This window comes from Scylla paramamosain, chromosome 3, assembly GCF_035594125.1.
Source record: "Scylla paramamosain isolate STU-SP2022 chromosome 3, ASM3559412v1, whole genome shotgun sequence".
NCBI lineage: Eukaryota > Metazoa > Arthropoda > Malacostraca > Decapoda > Portunidae > Scylla > Scylla paramamosain.
In genome coordinates, this window is record NC_087153.1 from 8,800,001 (window position 1) to 8,820,034 (window position 20,034).

Below are 20,034 nucleotides of genomic sequence, written 5' to 3' on the forward strand. Positions count from 1 at the left end.
ATAATTGCCAAACTTAGAGACCCCACAACGGAATTTCAAGAGAGAGAGAGAGAGAGAGAGAGAGAGAGAGAGAGAGAGAGAGAGAGAGAGAGAGAGAGAGAGAGACTTTCAGCAGCACGATACTACTCGCAAGTTAATGGCACCACGACATAAAGAAGATACAGCCGAAAGTATCCTGGCGACATATCAAAGGAAATTCTGGGCGATTTACGTGCTGCGGTGAACTAACAGCGAGCAGGCGAGGAGAATGACTGACGGTAACCTAGGCATGTAGGACTGAGGGAATGAGGCGAGGCTGAGGGTAATGCAGACGTGAGGGAGGAACAGACGAACTTATTACTAGTTAAAGTTGTTGGCAGTCTTGTTTGTCTTTGTCTTTGCATTATTATTATTATTATTATTATTATTATTATTATTATTATTATTATTATTATTATTATCATCATCATCATCATCATTACTATTGCATGGTTTATCATATGAATGACATATTCCCAATTTTAGGTCAGGATTCAGCAAGTTCCCTATAAACAACGATATGTGTGTGTGTGTGTGTGTGTGTGTGTGTGTGTGGAAAGAGAGAGAGAGAGAGAGAGAGAGAGAGAGAGAGAGAGAGAGAGAGAGAGAGAGAGAGAGAGAGAGAGAGAGAGAGACGTTTCAGACTTTATATTTAACATATGTATTAAGCATTTTTACGCTTCTGTTAACAACAAAATTTACACACACACCCACACACCCACACACACACACACACACATACACACACACACACACACACACACACATTAATGTAATGCTAGAAGAGATTTTCTCTCTGATGGGTTTTGTATCTGTGAAAAAAAAAGTACTGTACTGCAGTTTACAAAGTGACGTGTACCAGGCGACCCAGCCACCCTTGCCTTCCTCAGCAGAACACGACGACACTCAGCACAACCCAAGGCTGGCAGAGGCTTCCGCTGGTAAACAAGTGGCCACGCAGCGAGCGAGGACAGCTCGCACGGGTACTTAAGAGATGCTCAAGTACCTGTTGCCCATGACTTGTTGATTTTGTGTCGGTAACTGTGCATCGTGAGTAGCTGCTACGATACCATCATGAATGTGTTGCTCCGTGCCAGCAGGGAACAGCCTCAGACCACTGCATCCACTCTGACGCGACTAAGTCCATAAACCGAGTATTTTATTATCGTTCTACTTTCAAGGAACAACTTACTCTTATATAAGACACATACACCTCACAGATTTCTGAAGACAATCGCTAAGCTTATTCTGTGAGGGCGGGTACGGCGGGCACCAAGCAACGGCCGGCACTGAGTGAGGACGAGGGTGCCAGTGAGTGCCGAGCAGACAGGCAGCGGCACCGGACCATCCTCTCAGGACGCACTGCAGAACTAGACTCCAGTGCCAGACCTTCACACACCCTCCCTCTCCTCCCTCCACCCGCCCCGCCTGCGCACTCACGCTCACGCTCACTCACGCGGAGACTCGCTCATGTGTCGAGTTCTCCGTATGCTGTGGCTGGAAGAGTGACTGCGGCGGATGCTGTGGTGATGTGACGGTAAGATGTGTGATGAAAGAGTTTGTGCAGAGAATAAGCAACACAAGGAAGGGATAGTCGTGGCCGAGAGAGCGTGTGAGGTAGCCTAGGTGTGGGTGGAGGCTGACGGGATATGAATCACTGGTATGTTCCTACGTTGCTTGCCTGTGTGTGTGTGTGTGTGTGTGTGTGTGTGTGTGTGTGTGTGTGTGTGTATGTGTGTGTGTGTGTGTGTGTCAAGAAAGAGAGAAGGAAAAAAAAGAAACAGACAGTAGAGAAAATAATATGACGGACAAAAGATAGCAAAAGAGAGAGGGTATCAAAGAACTACAGGATACAAAAAGCGCTCTCATATGTAATAATATTAATAATAATAATAAAAATAATAATGATAATAATAATAATAATAATAATGATAATAATAATGAGCAAAAAAGAAGGTGAATATCATAACACTTCCACCTGGTGACTCAGACAGGTGTGAGGTAGCAATTAGTGGCTGTCAGCTACTCTTTAGACAGATTACCTCTTTTAATGATGACCAAACTCTACTTAAACAGACTTTTTAATTACCTATTTTTTTATCTTTATTTCCTGTTTAATTTCTATTTATCTATTTAACTTTATTCTGTTTTATTTAATTTCTATTTACCTATCTGTTTTGTTTACCTATTTTTCTCTGATTCCAAGATTCCAAGCCTATTACTATTTTTTTTTTTTTTTTTTTTTATTTATTTTTTTTTTTTTTTTGTGCATATAACATTGTGCACGGAATTCTGTACCTCGCCTGCAGTTAACACACCGGTCTGAGCGTGATGCGTGAATGAAGGACAAAAGTTTAAAATGAGATGGCACACTACCACCTGAGAGGCACGCAATACGAAAGGAATCAATCTCATCTCACGATCCACACACCCTCCCGAATCACGCCAGTATTATCTTTCGTGATGTAATAAATCTATACGTGGCTGCAGCAAAGTTTAAGCGAATACGCTGACTGGAGCCTGGTGCTAGGATAGGTTGGGTAGTTTAGCAATACCAGCAAAGCATGCTATTCTACACCTCAAGACAAAATCTCACCAGCCCGCCGTACGTGCTAGGGAACAGTGCTTTCCTTATTATTCTTTTCTCGTGTCTGTCTGATTTAGTGCAATATATTTTTTTTTCTCTCTCTTTTACATGTTGTTTAAGTTTTACAAAGTACAAACTCAGTCAAACCGGGAGGGAGAAAAAAGGAAAGGAAGAAGGGAGAGAGGAAGGGAGGGAGGGAGGAAAGAAATGGAAAGAAAATTAAAAGATAGGAGAAAGAAAGAAAGAAAGAAAATTATGACATAGGAAACCAAACTGTTATACACGCAACTATACAGCTGAACCTTGTAAGCAAAACAATCTTGTTCAGAGTTAAGATTATCCACGACACTTTCTTAAGCACCAAACCTAAGAGCTGACTACGTGGCACTTCGCTTGTTACAGTTGTATTTGTATTAGCTAAAACACGTACAAAAAAAACACACAAAAGAAAAAACACACAACATTGATTATTGTTGAAAGTATAATGATGAAAAAGAGCCAGACTGATCAGATGAAAATACGAGTAACATTCCCAGAAAAATATTGCTTGTTGACGTCACTTGTCGCACAGTAAGCCAAGTCTCGATCTAACGTGTGTTGCTTCACCTTCTGAGTCTCAGGTACGTGTTCTGAAACGCTCTGTGCTTTCATCGGGACTGTTTTCAAAGACTTCATACATAATCAATCGAGTTTTAACAGAGTACTTTTCCCATACACGATGGAAAAGTATCGAACGATTATTAAATCTCTGAAAACACCATTGAATGTTTGCTTAAATTGGTCAAAATACAGCGTTGAACCGATTGATTGATTGATTGATTGATTGATTGATTGATCAAGATTTGATGGTTAAGATAAAGCATTTCATATTTTGAAGTTTTCCCTTCTTGTTCATGTTTATGGCTTGTCTATGAAAGAGACAGAAATGTGTTTCCCGGCTCGTGTGTGGAAAACGATGTGCCACTGAATCAAACAGCAGGTCAATCCTACTGTCATTGTCAGAGAGAGAGAGAGAGAGAGAGAGAGAGAGAGCGTTTTTCGTGGGAAGGTTTTACCCCCTCCCAACACACACACACACACACACACACCTGAGCCCCATTTTTTTTTTTTTTTTTAACTGGTACAAATGGTATTTTGAAAATACATTTTGTGATTCTAGATGCTTGATTTTTCAATACGTTCTCCTTCACAACGCAAGATCATCTACAGCCTACCTGATTGTAATGTATGTAAAGGCCTGTCCACACCAGGAAACAATGTTTGGATACAATGTTTGCAAACAGTTTTCATACCGTTTGCAAACTGTTTGAAAACATTGTTCCCAAACAGTTTGCAAACGGCTTGAAAACTGTTTGGAAACAATATTTAACGCGTATTTGTTTCCCATCCAGAATGGGAAAGTGTGTGTGTGTGTGTGTGTGTGTGTGTGTGTGTGTGTGTGTGTGTGTGTGTGTGTGTGTGTGTGTGTGTGTGTGTGTGTGTGTGTGTGTGTGTGTGTGCGCGCGCGCGCGCGCGCGGCGGAAGTGACGATGAATCAGTAATGTTGCCAGATTGTCAGTAATTTCTGGAGATCTGAAATTTTGATCTTTTACCTGGATACAAGAAATTAGTTATTGTAAAATCTTCTGAAATTTTAACCTGTGGGTGCCACATCAGTAAAAATATTCCAGAGTCAGTCGTGGACATCCGAAGAAATTTGGTGAAACCTGCTCCATCTATCCTTAGTCCACCAGAAACAAGTCACCATAAAAGGCTCCTTTTTCTAAGAAATTCTTCAACCATCTTTTTCTTTTTCTTGCCCTTCCATGAATTTATCAAAAGTGCGAAGTAAAATACAGAGGCTGCTGCAGTAACCTCTACACTCATCGCAGGCAGGATGGCAACTGAGGTCTGCACAGGAAACATTGTTTGGAAACAGTTTCCAAACAGTTTACGAACTGTTTGGAAACAGATTGTAAACTGTTTACAAATGTTGTTTCCAACTATATTTCCTGATGTGGACAGGCCTTTAAGCAGCTTTCTTTCCTGTAAAGTGAACCACAGCACCATATGAACTTCGCGGCGTCACACAGGGCAAATTTCTTCCAGCATGCTGCCCGTTTTTGCTGCCGGCTGGGCAAACTGAACAGCAAATGACGTCATGCAGTTCGTTTTCTGCTCTCGGGAAGAATGGGAAATGGCTGTGGCGCTGGATTTGCTGGGAGTATTTGAAATAAAATGACCGTCTTACTACAAGTTGTACACGTAAAATAAAAATATATTGTCGTACTTTGAGTAAAATTGTCAACTATAAAACTTATAAAAAAAGAAGCATATGTGCAGGTGTGTGCCTGTGATTTAATTGTGTGGTGTGTGAAATTATTTATAGCATTTATCTGACAACTGCAGCTGGCAAGATAAACAATGTGTCGTGATGGAGTCCAGCCCTAAGTTTTGCTGGAGTGTGAAAACTTGGCACAAATTAATTGAGTTTTATGGATCCAGACTATTAATTGGTACTCGGGGTGTTGGCTATAACACCCGCTCGCGCTGTTGCCACCTCAACCTCGAAGTGACTAACTATTGGCAGAAGGGCCAAGGCCACCTACACTGAAGTGCGCGGCCGCGGCCTGTGGAGAAAACGCCGCACGGCCTATATGAGTTGCCAAGTGGAGCGAAAGATTTATTACAACGTCCTTGTTCCATCATCAAATCGAAAGTTATAAAAAAAAATAAAAATAAAAAAATGCAGCCGTATATAATAGCATCTATTTTTTTTTCTATTATTATTTTCACTTTAATAGTTATTAAATTATTATTATTATTATTATTATTATTATTATTGTTATTATTATTATTATTATTGTTTAATAATTATTAATTCTATTAGTATTTCCACCTTCCTATGACTTGAACTCATTTAAGAGGGAGGTTTCAAGATATCCTTCAACTTTTGACCACCGCTTCGGACCTTATTCGGGGACCGGCATTTCAGTGGGCTTTATATAATATATATATATATATATATATATATATATATATATATATATATATATATATATATATATATATATATATATATATATATATATATATATATATATATATATATATATATATATATATATATATATACAGTCTTCCTTCTTGTCCTCCGTCCATTTCTCTCCCTCCCCTTCGCGACCCACGTGTCCTCACATCGCAGCCTGAGGATTCAGCTTGCCAACAAGGATTCAGCGCTTAACGTCTTGACTGGGTGCACGTCCCACGGGAGAGGAGTTATCGAACAATCTGCGTGATTACACTCGTCACATAAGAGCCTCCGCCATCGTGCAGCTCAGCACAGGACGCACCACCATTATCACCTCAGTCTTCTTCCCCGGGTACCACTCGTGATACTCGTTTGCTGCCCATCTCTGAGTGGTAGCCATGACCACGTTTCCTTCCCAGAGTGGGTTGGTAGTCGGTATCCCAACACACTTCGTACATAACAATAATTTATCACTAGTAGTTGCAGAAAATTGAAGCAGTACTGAATGTGTAACTGAAACCAAAGGCCACTGCATACGGTGAAATGAAATACAAAAAGTAGGTTTACCAGTTAAATTTGCAGTTTCTACCAATATTCCCATCCTCTTTATCTCTTTCACTAAAGCCAACAAGCATAGGGGCTTGGTGGAAATGCGGGGTTGTGTGAGGAAAGCCAAACTGAGGCTTTTTTAATATTCAAAAAAAAAAAAAGTATAAGGATGACAAACGGCATATTTCGAAAACGGGAAATTTCTACGCTATCCTAACCTAACGTAACCAACCTAACCTAACCTAACCGGGGATCCAGGGCGGCTTCGCTTCCCCCCCCCGTGGACCCAACCTAAAGGTCAATAACCTAACATTACCTAATCTAACCTTCTAATGCCCCCGCCCATAAGGTAATTATTAATTTCCGACATGGTAAAATTTGGTTAGAAATGCTCCAAATAGTGAGATGTAGACCCTGCGAATGGCTATAGTTACGTACGGTGTACTGGTTGAAACTGCAATAATACCGTTTACCAAAATGGGAAAGTGCCTAAAATAAACAAAAATGGCAAAGCTGAGAAACACTTCAGAATAGACTGTACAAAAGCCAGAAAATATAGAAAATAAAAGTGGCCCTCGTAACTCAAAAGAATCAAAATAAAACCTATCCAGAGAGTGAAGTACAATATTAAGATATGAGTACCTACACAAAAAACAGGATGTATGTATACCACAAGAAGGAGATAATATAATAGATAGATAAATAAGATATGAAAAACATAAAACAAAATACCGTGTCGAGGGCAACACCCAATTATAATTTACCCAGGGACTGCAGCACTTACGTTCAATTAGACCAGACTCTAGGGACGAACACGTGGAGAGGACCTCCCCTCAGGACGTAAGATGTACTGGTATAACCTGACGAGGCTGGATGGGACACAAAGGAAAGAAAGACGTCCTTTCACTCCCGCCTCACACACGACGCTGCCTTGACTGAGGAAGAGCGTTCCCTCCGTGCTTCGAATCACAATGTAACGCTGATTCGTCTCAGTTTTGAAGCGGATTCCATCATTTATTTTTCACTCGTTCTCCTTATGATCTTTATAAGTTAAGAGGTTTCTAGAAGTCATTATGACCGTAGTCTGGATGACGCTCAAACGTCATCGTCGGTTGCATGTTTATTAACGTAATCATCTTCGGCGTTTCGTGCTTCTGACCGAGACTGAAGCGGCTTCATTTAGGCAAAGTAGTACCAACGACAGGAAAAGATTGTTGAAAGTCATAGTGCTCTATGTTACTTTACAAAAATTGATTTCAAGCCTCTATGCGTCTCTGACTGTGAACAGATAATGAGTAAGTTGGATGGGACACAAAGATGCTAACAAAGTTGCTAACAAGCCTCTCGAAAGACTCGAATCGATTGCTCGACTCTTTCACCTTGATGTGAATTATTGTAAGTCATGGGAAAAATGCTGAGTGTTTGTTGCTATGAAAATGTGGTATTACCGGTAATAATGTATGTGTTTGTGTTTTGTATGCACATCTCAGTTTCATTGGTATATGAATAATGATGGAATCCGCCATCCCTTTAACAGTGTGTGTGTGTGTGTGTGTGTGTGTTTGACGCAGTCCATTCACGTACGTATGGCTCTTGCTCCTACTGCTGCTGCTGCTGGTATTGGTGGTGGTGTTGGTGCTGACTCCTCGCATCCTTTACCCGTGCAATTCACATCCTGGTGAGGTGTACCGTGCATTCCAAAAGATATGAGCAACAACTAACTTTTTTCTATTGTTTTTTGGCGAAGTCTGTTTTGCGGCAATAATTTTTGTCTGTCGAAACGAACGAAATCATTCTCATTCTCATTCTCATTCTCATTCTCATTCTCATTAAAATACAATTTCGATGGTTTCCCGTCGATTCTCGACGATTTTCCATTCTTATCCTCATTCCATGCTCATTCTTATTCTCATTAAAATGCGATTTCCACGATTCCCCGTCGATTCTCTACGATTCTCCATTCTCTATTCTCCATTCTCAATCTCATTCTCATTATCCATCCTCATTATTCTCATTCTCACTCATTCTTCATTTTCTTCATTCTTCATTTTCTTCCTTCTCATTTTTCTTCTTCATTTTCTTTATTATTATTCTTCATTCTTATTTATTTTCATTCTTCATGTTCTTCATTCTCACATGCTTCATTCTCATCCTTCATTCTCATATGCTTCATTCTCATCCTTCATTCTCATATGCTTTATTCTCATTCTTCATTCTCATATGCTTCATTCTCATCCTTCATTCTCATATGCTTCATTCTCATTCTTCATTCTCATATGCTTCATTCTCATTCTTCATCTTCATATGTTTCATTCTCATTCTTCATTCTCTCACGCTTCATTCTCATTCTTCAATCTTCATTTTCTTTATCATTTATTTTCTTCATTATTCAAGTTCCTCATTTTCATATTCTACATTCTCATATTCTTCGTTCTCATATTTTTCATTTCCTGCACAATGATAACATATGTAACAAAATTTTTAATACTCAAAGGAGCAGTTAGCACAGTTCGCGATAAGAAAAATGCATTAGCTGTCTTATCACATTTCAAATGTTTTAATTAACAAATACGAGAGAAATGGAATAAGAAAACATTCACGTAAACCTTAGTCTCTCTCTCTCTCTCTCTCTCTCTCTCTCTCTCTCTCTCTCTCTCTCTCTCTCTCTCTCTCACTTTCTTCTTATAAGCGAGCAGCCACGTGCAGACAGGGAGGTGATTCCAATGTTAGTTCAATGTTCGCTGACTGTGTAAACAAAGCATGTGATGCGAGAAGCGATTTCTGATATTGGTTACCGACTTGCACCTCATCTCTTACCGGGAACCATTAGTCCGTTCCTCACCGATTCATTATATTATGTTACATTCTTTAATTGCTATAGCATATGCCACCATCGTCAGCTGGGAAATGTAAACAAGCTATCGAAAAAAATCCAAACCGTCCCGCGAGTAAGATGATTATCGCAAGCAGGCTGTCGGTCTCCATGGCAACGTGTAAACAATTTTGGTGCGTGTTACCAGACTTACTCGCCTCCCTCAGCCCACGTATTTAGCTCCAGGCCAGACGGGTGGGCAGACTGCACCTAGAAGACAGCAGGGGTAGGACAGAGTAACACATTGCTGGAACTTAACACCTGAGGAGGTAACATAAAGAATCACATCTTAAATTATCCTCTCACACGAGTTAAACCTTACTAATCTATCTTAGTATATACCCGATTGTGCAACTGAAAGAAATCTTGATTTAAAACACCGAGAAATTTAACAAAAGAGTAATGGCCTGAAAGACAAGACACTCAAGCTATGTAACTCATAAGCAATATAGCCGTAACGATCGCCGCGGGCCAAGAGGAGTTTGGTCGGCCTTGACTCTGCCTGCCCTGGCCCTACATGGTATAGCACACTCTGGACCTATTATATTCAGTCAGTCACACGTAAAAGCTTCCATAGTCTCGACTGTCTTTCCCGTTCAATTACTCAGTATCTAATGTACTCTATGAACTAATTAGAGTGTTTATCTAAAATTGATGCTATAATGCAACACTTCCTTTCAGACATCATGGTCGTGGTTGTGCGAATCAGGAACTGCAAGGGGTAACACTAGTCTGAAAGAAGAGGTTGAGTGAAGATTTCTGGATGTACTCGATAAGACATCCGTGATACTTTGAAGTCGTGATTATTTAATGGCTTAGGACTGGAAAAAAAAAAAAGCGCTCATTTGTCACTTTCCAAAGAGTGTGGATAGACAAGGGTTTGAATCGATTTGTCCAAGTTTGTCTTGATGTTTTCTCGAAAAATTCAAACTCGTAGAAGGATGGAAAGTCAGAATCGAGCAGTTCCAAGGTTAACAATGTAGTCATGTAGATTTTAATGATTCGAAGCTGCTCTTTCAAGGCACTTTGATGTAATCATGTTCGCCCTTTATCTTTGAGGTTATTTAAACGACCAGTTTTCTTCTGTTTTTCCTAGCGATTTCGTGCCAAGAGAAGGCCACAGCCGCACCAGCAGGAGCCTCGTTGGAGCACCACGCTCAAAACAGCGACTGCCATGCTGATGTGTGACGTAGTGTGCACACAAAGGAGGAAAATTCAATATCCTTCACGAATTTGATTTATTATTAACCAGAGAGAGAGAGAGAGAGAGAGAGAGAGAGAGAGAGAAATGTGTACATATAAGTATATTATATATACTATTATGAGTGTGTATGTTAATGCAACCACTTTCCCTTGTTCCATCCTAGAAGTGAAGAGAGAATGGCACCGAAAGGCGGGAAAAAAGGAGGCAAGAAGAAGGGAGGCAAGAAGAAGGATAAAGGAGAGGAAGAGGAAGAAGGAGAGCAGAAGGAAGCCATATCAGAATTGGACAAACATTTTTACCTCAATCAGATTCACGTGAGTGGGTATTGGTGCTAGTCGTGGTGGTGGTGGTGGTGGTGGTGGTGATGGTAGTGGTTATGGATCTGTGGTGATGGTGAGCCTGTGTTGGTGGGAGTGATGGTAAATTTGTGGTGGTGGTGGTGGTTATAAGTATGTGGTGGTGGGTCTGTGATGATGGTGGAGGCGGTGGTCGTGGCTCTGTGGTGGCGCGAGTAGCGAATGTGCAGTAGCTAGGAGTGTGAGTCAGTAACGGTGTTATGCAAAATGCTCCACCGCCCTAACTCGTTTACGTCCCCTCAGCGAACAGATGTTGTCGGTTCTTACTTGTAGTCGCGGCACACTCTCAGTAAAGAAAAATTATAATGATAATAGTGGCAACGATAGGAAAGCAAGAACATTATGGTATCAGTATGAGTAGTGTAATGTTAAATAGTGGTGAGGTTTTGAAGTGTGTCTGGTGCAGCAGGAGTGATCTAGCACTCTGATAACGAATCAGTATTAACGACCACCATTTCTTCTTCATTTGTTTAGTGTAACGTGGTGGTGACTTAGTTCAGTATGACACCGGCAGCGTAAATGTGTTGTTTTGTTAGTTTTGGTTTCTTTTTTATCTTTATTTATTTATTTATTATTATTACTATTTTTTTTTTTTTTTTTTTTTTTGCTTTGATTCAAAAACTTCTTTCAATTTGAAGTTCAGTAAATCTTCCGTATTTTTCGTAGTACGTAATTGTAGACGGGGATATTCCTTTGTAAAAACTCAATTCACTTCCACACCACAGTCTTCCATTCCTGCCTTCCCTTGTACTCTCGGCAGGGACTGGAGGTCAAGCTGAAGCGAGCCACCATCCGCTGCGAACAGCTGGTGGAGGCGGAGAGCCACGCCAGAGGCCAGTATGACCTTCTCATGCGAGACAAGACCGACGTGATCAACTTCCTCAAGGCCAGGTTAGTCATATTTCTTTCATTTAATCTATTTCTTCTTTTTAATACCCTTTCACATGTATCTCAGTATCCTTCTTGTATTAACCTTACGCTTCAAGTGACGAATGTGTGAGATCGTATAGTAGCCGAGAGGCGGCGAAGCGACGTGAAGTACCGCTGACCCCCGCTGCCTGGCCCCTCGCAGGCTGTCCTCGACCAGCGACGAGGTGGAGGAGTTGCGGAGTCGCTTAGCAGGACTGGTGAAGGCAAAAGAGGCGGAGCAGCAGCAGTACGAGGTGAGATTTGTTCAGAGTTACTTAAGGTTTATTTTACAGTGCCCTCAAAAAAAAAAAAAAAAAAAAAGTAAAAAATTTTTTTTGCGTAAACTTTGTCCACCACTTGAAAATTAAAATAAATAAATAAATAAAAATAAAAAACAGACATGCAATTCTGCTCAACAACCCCGTGATCAAACTATTACACAGAACAGTGTCGATATGACTTGTTACACACTAGTGTCCTTTGACGAACAGATGGATGTTAATAAGTCGTCTTATTCCGTGGACATCACAAGGCCTCAACTACTACAATAGCTCACCCGATAATAATTGTTAATCATAATCATAGTAATGACTCAGAATTATACAAGAAGTACTTTGCCAATTACCAGTTGTTAGTGGTTCAGAAATCCGCTACGAGACAGTGTTACCCCTTCTAATGACACAAGCCACGTGTATATGGCGGTAACACATTTCCGATGTTCAGTCATTAAACCGTGAGTTTCCTGTCTGTGCAAAGAACAAGGAGAGTGATCACCTCGTAAAATAATGCCACTACACAATAACAGCTGTTGTGGTGAGAGGATAAAGAATGAATTAATAAATAAATAAATAATAAAGGTCAGTTCTGTGGTGAGCATAAAAACAGAAAATTACTGTTTAAATTACGTTCATCACTTGAAAACAAACAAGTTCACAAAACAGACGTGCCGCACTGCCACTCTCTTATAAGTTCATCCTTCTCGTATTTGTGTAACTGTCATTTTTGTTACTTTATTTGCCAGTCTCCATACGTCTACATCCCTGCCTCTTTGTATATGTCTATATTCATATATGTTGATCTGTGTTTATATTCACCTAGACGTTTACCTGTGTTTCTGTCAGTCTGTCTGTCTATCTACCTGTCTGTCTATCATCTATCTATCTATCTATCTATCTATCTATCTATCTATATAACTCCATAACTACATATATATATATATATATATATATATATATATATATATATATATATATATATATATATATATATATATATATATATATATATATATATATATATATATATATATAGGTAAACAGATAGATAATTTGATAGATAAATGGATATATATATATATATATATATATATATATATATATATATATATATATATATATATATATATATATATATATATATATATATATATATATATATATATATATATATATATATATATATATATATATATATATATATATATATATAATTATATATATATATACATATATATATATATATATATATATATATATATATATATATATATATATATATATATATATATATATATATATATATATATATCCATTTATCTATCAATTATCTATCTGTTTACCTAGCTAGCCGCCTACTTGAATGCGTGCCTCCCTAGCTCTCTCTCTCTCTCTCTCTCTCTCTCTCTCTCTCTCTCTCTCTCTCTCTCTCTCTCTTGCAATGCGCTATATGACCTCGCTATTGCGATTCAGAAATCCAATTAGTCATTTAATCCTCTCCCTATTCCCTTCTCTCCCCACCACAGGAGCGACTGGCCACCCTCGCCAAGGACGCTGAGAACACCCGTCTGGACCTCAACGACAAGATCATCGCGCTGACCCGAAAGCTGGAGAGCCTCGAGGAGTTCCGGCAGCACAAGGAGGAGCTGGAGGGCAAGCTGTCGGCCCTGGAGGAGGAGCTCGCCACCAGCAGGGAGGAACACAAGGAAAAGGTGAAGACTACTATTGTCATGATCAGGGACTTCATATGTAAGTACGCTTTAGTTATATACCGGTATTCTGAAACGCTGTGCCCTGTTTTTCCTGTTAATGTATCACTAGAACCGTAAAAACACCTTTGGAAACCCGTATCACTTCAATTAGCTCCACTTGAAAGTAAGTAGTACAGGTACGGCGAAATGTTTCAGAATATTCTTAGTGGGGTGGGCTTGACTTGAATTCTAGTTGTAACTTTAGGGAAAACATCATCTTGATGTGCGCATGTGTTTAACTAATGCGACGACAGAACTGTGCCAAGTACTTTGTTCTCCACTGTACACCTTCGCTAGTGGGATGAGCTTAACTTGGATTCGAACGCTTATTCGTGGATTCGTAACAAGACCCACAAAACACCACGAGTTTGATACGAAGTAATCGTTTAAAAGACTTTAAATCTTTGCTCACATGAGAGATGAAAAGTGTAATACTACTATACCGTCTCGGATCCTAAATGAACATCGTAAATTGTGTCAACTCAGAATCTAAAAAGGTGTATTGTACTTGTTCTTAATACATGACAAAATAACATCATTTCGGATTCCCTGGTAACCCACAGCTTGTCATTTTCGTAATTTTTGCGACTGAAGGAAATCTGCGTGGCCATGGCGGTCACGTCTTGGAAGCAGGAACCTTGATTCATAGTATGGGAAACCCTGGTGAGTGATGCAGGAGCGGCTTTGTCACGTTCATGAGGGAATCCTGGCAATATTATTGGTGGCGTGTGGAAGGTGACTGTACGGCGAGCAGCACTGAGTAGCGGGCGGGACTTGTTAACAGTATCGGGGCTGGCATCAGAGGTCTTTGATCCATAGGTTACAAGGAGAACGCTTCCCTTTTGTGTGAAATATATTAGTCTCTCCCGCTTTTTTTTTTCTCTCCTTCATTAGAATTGGAAGAGGGGAAGCTTAGTATTGGAATTACAAATTAATCCGTGCCAAGGGAGAGTCATCCCCACCAAAGAGGCAGCCTCCCGTACACCTGGCCTGGCCCTGGATGGTGGGAGGGCAGTGACTCAGAGGCAGGTCGGGGGAGGAAGTTAAGCATCAGGAAATGGACCGTAAGTGTGGCGAGGGGCAGAAAGACTTGCTTTGAAAGTGGGGCTTTAATCTCCTGTCTCTCTGAGATTGCGAGGGTAAGCCAGTTAGGGATGTGGGGTCTTAATTAGTCCCCCCGATCACTCCACGGTGGTCGGTGGGGCGCAGAGACCCAGCAATTCCTGTCACTACAGGTAACGTTTGCTGCGCCATACGTATATTACCTTTTAGAGAGGCAATATTGCATCATATAGGTGAGGACCAGACTTGGAACCTTCAAAAGTTATTCTTCCCATTCATAAATATCTTATTTCCATGTCTTCACTTTATCCTCTTTATCACGCAAGGCACCGTTCAGTGTTGAGAGGCTGCGGGATGCCTGCTGTGGGTGTTAAACATCTCATTAGCAATAGGAAAGATATGTACCACGTAAAAAAAATCACTGAAGAGGAAGTTGTGGTTGCTCTGAGAATCGTCTTGTCGCCTGAAAGGACGAGGGTGCTGCATCCTTGCCCTCTTATTAGACACCTGGTCGTTGACTCTTCCACCATTAGGCGTGAGAACCCTTGATGAGCCACTGTAGTACCAGGAAAGACTAGGCGTCGGCGTCCTCCTCACCTGGCATGTGTCCTTCACCAAAGCTTCTGACATATCCATCACTTCAGCTTCTGCCACCAACAATACTTTACATGAATGGGTGGTGATGTTTACCACGAGTAAAAGGGCAAGTCTCCGTTATTCGGTGCGCTAAGGACCTCCTGATCTGAGCGATGCCATTTTGCCCTCCAGGTGCTCCTTATCCTCTCCACGAAACACACACACACACACACACACACACACACACACACACACACACACACACACACATTTCCACCCATCCTTCCGCGCGCACACACACACACACATATTCAGTAAAATTCACGAATGACGCTGCCATCCTCAGGTAAGTTACTTGGAGAGAGCGTCGCTGGTGGAAGCGGCTGCTCAGCGCGCTGAACTGGAGGCCCGCATCACCAGGATCACCGAAGACCTGCGCCGTGCCGCCCAGACAGAGATGCACTCCACCACACGCCGCGCCCTGCAGGAGAACGAGGCTCTCACCCGCCAGCTGGAGGTATTCCGCTCCCGCATCACCGCCCTTAGAACAGACAACAACAATCTGCGGGACGCTCTCTCCGACTCACAGGTGACTCAAGCATCCGAGGCTAGAAATGCTCCGCCAATCTCCAGATATAAGGTCCTGGCGTGTGCCTCGTCTCTTATTAAGAAGTCAGTTAGATATGCTACATAAAAGTAATGTTAGCGAAATTCTTGTCAAATGTTCTACTGCCCGATACTAACCAATTTATTCTTGAAAAAAAAAAAAGTATTTTATCGTGTTTATTATTTTCAACGATTAGGATTGTCTTTTTTTTTCCATAAAATATTTATGTAATAGGTTTAACCAGTGACCCTCCATCTAAAGCGAGGCTTCCCAGTGATTCTCGAGCAGTAGTTTTCTATCATTCGAGTGTTCATAAACTTGCACATGATCAAACTCTGGACACAACTTATTTTGATAATCACAAGCAATCCTTCACCTTGAAAAGAAAATTTAAGACATCATATAACTCAGTTCATACTTAAATTCACGATCCTTTACTTTTCTGTTCTTAGTAACTATTTTTTTTTACTTTATTTATCTAATTTCTTTTTTTTTTTTTTTTTTCTTCTTTACATATTGAGGTTTACATACTGAAACTTTTCTGGCGAGTTTCTGCCCTGTTCATAGCTCCCAAGTGAACCTTCTGTAGAATCTTGAGAACATTCACTGCTCAGTTCTTTCACGCCCGTGTTCTCGTGATAGGTGCGCGAGGGTCTACTGCAGGACACAGTGAGGCAGGTGACGGCGCGGGGGGAGCGGCGCGCTAGGCTGTTGCAGGCGGTCACCGAGAAGGCCGAGGAGCAGGCCCGCGTGTGGAGGGACTACCATCGCCTGGCTCGGGACAACACCCAGCTTCGCCGAGACCTGCAGGCCAGTACAGTACACACAATACACACTTGCTGAGTAAACAGGCATTTATTGATCTTTCGAGACTAGAGGAAGGCCTTAAAAAGTGGTAGGAATCCAAGATTCTTACTTTCACAGGGTTGATAGGTTGAATACACTTTTTACTAGTATGTCAAGGAATTGTTTCGTTCATAATTGTAGAAAAATACTTAAGTAAATAAGAACCACTTGTGACATGTGAATTAAGTTCTCGCGTTCTTCCAGGTTCACAATTTATTGAGCAGTGTGTGAAGTGTTGGGCCACAACACAATTTAGCAGCCTGTGTGTGACCGTCCCAACTCACACTTGAGCCGAGCCATGGCATCGGTAATTAGATCACACTAAACACTATTCAGAACGATGGTAATTAATTATCAGTCATTTTATTGTAGGCTGTTCAGAGTGAGGTTGACAGCGCCACTCAGACAGCCTGCGACCTGCGACAACGTATGGTAGAGAAGGATGTGGCGCTGGAGCTGACAGCCTGCCACCTTCGTCAGCAGGAGGCAGCTCGCTCCACCTTGCAGGAGGCCATCACGTCAGCCTTGTCCCTGCTGCACCAGGCTGCCTTTCAGGTGCGTAGCAGACAACTGCGTCTCGCCTTCTCATGGTCTGTTTAGAGGAGCATCCATATCCCTTAATTAAGTAACACATGTCAGTCGCCCTCATAATAAAACACTGGGGATGTTACATGGGATCTTTCACATTGGCGCCTCGCTGATTTTATGTTATAGTGTAAGGCCTGTGTGTGGGTGCTTGCTTCTATATTTCCTCCTTCCTATAACTTGAACCCTTTCAATGAGGAGGTTTCAAGATAGTTATCCTCCAATCTTAGATGATCCTTTTGACCTTTCTTTTGGGACTGGCACTCTCAATGGGCTCTCTCTCTCTCTCTCTCTCTCTCTCTCTCTCTCTCTCTCTCTCTCTCTCTCTCTCTCTCTCTCTCTGTGTTGGCATTGTCCAGTGTCCCTCTCACATAAAAATGCTTTATCTCATAAATTATCTCAATGAGTTTTTCACATTGTCACTATATGTGTGTATATTTCCTCCATTTTCTATAGAGCGAGACGACGAAGGAAGTAGAGGCCACAGGTGCCATCCTGCAGCAGCTTGTTACGCTGCTCACCTCAGCAGAGCAGGCTCAGCTGTATGCCACAACCGAGCCTGCACATCCGTCCCCACCCACAGTGGCTCAAGGCGGTGGTGGGCGTGACGACGACGTCCAGAAGGAGGGTCGTCGGGAAGGCAGCGGGCAAGTCCAATACCGTGCCGGAGACTTGGGTCTGCTGCCGCGCCCTTCACGTAAAGCGCGCTCCACCACACCGGACTAATGACCATCCATAAACATAAAATCAGAGCCAATACCAGCCGCGACTGAGTACATGAAGGGATGTTCCGTTGTGTCTGTCCCCACCCAGCCAGCAGCCATCGTGCGCCTCTTAGGCTGTGGGAAGCAATGTGACGCATGGCATGCTGCGACGTCACGAATGGTTTACAGTGCCATAATATCACGAATAGTTTACAGTGTCATAATATCACGGATGGGTCACAATATCATTGTCACAAAATGTTTCCGTTTAAATTTGAAGAGGAAAAACTTTTTTGTTTTAGCAGTTTGTTTCCTTTCTTTAATATTTCTTTTTTTCTTTCCCTTTCCTTTCACTTTCACTCGTCTTTACTTGTGCCAAATAGTAGCTGATAACTTTGCCAAACATTCTGAACTGGACGGGTTGACGGATGCTCAACACGCTTCAGTGACTGAGTGCCCTACGTATGTGCAGTGCTTTCTTCTCTCTCTCGTGCATCAGCGATAGAGTCAAAGATGATCAAGCCTCAGACTGTCAGTTAATGTATTTACGTGCGTGTGAACTCCAAGCATTACTTTATGAGTCTCTCTCTCTCTCTCTCTCTCTCTCTCTCTCTCTCTCTCTCTCTCTCTCTCTCTCTCTCTCTCTCTCTCTCTCACACACACACACACACACATACACACACACACACAAGACCAGCTCTGCCGCATTTGTTTATATTGGACTCCCGACGACAAGTTCATACACTCAAGCAATGCACACTTGTGTACTACCTCTCTCTCTCTCTCTCTCTCTCTCTCTCTCTCTCTCTCTCTCTCTCTCTCTCTCTCTCTCTCTCTCTCTCTTGCACAAGACCAGCTCTGCCACATTTGTTTATATTGTAGTCCCGCCGACAAGTTCATACACTCACGCAATACACACTTGTGTACTACTCTCTCTCTCTCTCTCTCTCTCTCTCTCTCTCTCTCTCTCTCTCTCTCTCTCTCTCTCTCTCTCTTTGTATAATACTACAGTCATCATTTTCAGAACACCTTGTTAGACTCGCACTCCAGTAAGCAGTCACCTTCCCTGGAAGAATTTACCAACACTCAAGCTCTTCTACCTCTGGGTAAGCTCATAGTTCACATTGTCGATATACTCATTCCCATAAACTAGCATGTCAAACAGGTATAAAGAAAGAGGAAGTAAACTGAAAGAGGAAGATAGAATACTGCACATTTATATGACAAACATTATTTTACCTTTTATAGTTACCATTCTCTTTACTTCGTTCCCTGCTAATTGCGGTAACTGGAGTACGCGTCTAACTTTTATTCCCTCGGGCTGAGCAAGAAATGGAAAAGAGCAAGGGAGAGAAATTATGAACGAGCTTATGGATTAAAACTTTAAAAAATAATAACAGATTTATAGAAATCAAGTGATGAGTGAGAACATAGTGCAGAGAACACACTGAGAGAGAGAGAGAGAGAGAGAGAGAGAGAGAGAGAGAGAGAGAGAGAGACCTAAGCACGTAATTCCTTGTTTACTCATCAGAACTGTCTTCAAAGATATCAGAGGTGAGCAGTCGGATTCTCATGAGTGTTTCACATACTGTTAATGCAGAATCCTAGTTGAACTATCATTATATAGAACCATGAAAGTTTCCTTGAAAATTCTAATAATTTCCACCAGAGCCTGTTAAAAGTAGTAGAGATAAGACGCAGAAGTGTTTAAGGATACCTGGCATTAGTAAACTCTGGAACTCCCTGCCTGCTTCTGTATTTCCTCCTACCTTTCAACTGAACTCTTCCAAGAGGGATCGGTTTCAAAATACTTCTCAAAGTTTTGACTAGACTCTTTAGAACAACTTTAGTGATTATTTTTCAGCCTATTTTGCCCTTGGTCAGAGCCCCTCTTAATTAAAACAGAAAAAAAAGGAAAAGAAAGAAAAAGAAAAAGAAAGAAAGAAAAAGAAAAGGAAAAAAAAAAAATCAGTTGTTAGCGATAAGTCAATGGGAGTTATATATATATATATATATATATATATATATATATATATATATATATATATATATATATATATATATATATATATATATATATATATATATATATATATATATATATATATATATATATATATATA

The 20,034-nt window shown here is 41.1% G+C and overlaps 2 protein-coding genes across 8 annotated transcripts in view; one reads left to right on the forward strand and one right to left on the reverse strand.

Annotated features, from left to right (window-relative positions):
* The window catches only part of LOC135089876 (uncharacterized), a 148,483-nt gene extending 141,392 nt beyond the window's left edge, over positions 1–7,091 (reverse strand). For 4 of the 6 annotated variants that reach the window (XR_010261683.1, XR_010261682.1, XR_010261678.1 and 1 more), the window contains exon 1: positions 6,949–7,091. The gene's annotated coding sequence lies outside the window, so the exon portion shown is untranslated. Of the gene's footprint in view, positions 1–1,210; positions 1,393–6,948 lie in introns of those variants that run through there. The other 2 variants (XM_063986075.1, XM_063986082.1) reach the window with 2 other exon arrangements.
* Positions 1,410–19,655, forward strand: LOC135089873 (cilia- and flagella-associated protein 157-like). 2 transcript variants are annotated; one of them, XM_063986055.1, is made up of 9 exons: positions 1,410–1,555; positions 10,404–10,554; positions 11,357–11,487; positions 11,669–11,759; positions 13,307–13,492; positions 15,516–15,758; positions 16,419–16,586; positions 16,995–17,177; positions 17,664–19,655. In XM_063986055.1, exons 2-9 carry the CDS (start codon positions 10,417–10,419, stop codon positions 17,931–17,933), a joined length of 1,410 nt encoding a protein of 469 aa, XP_063842125.1. In that variant the 5' UTR covers positions 1,410–1,555; positions 10,404–10,416; the 3' UTR covers positions 17,934–19,655. The 2 variants fall into 2 exon arrangements, with proteins under 2 accessions (XP_063842125.1, XP_063842114.1); XM_063986044.1 differs by lacking the exon at positions 1,410–1,555 and adding an exon at positions 9,173–9,305.
* Positions 19,656–20,034: the final 379 nt, after the last annotated feature.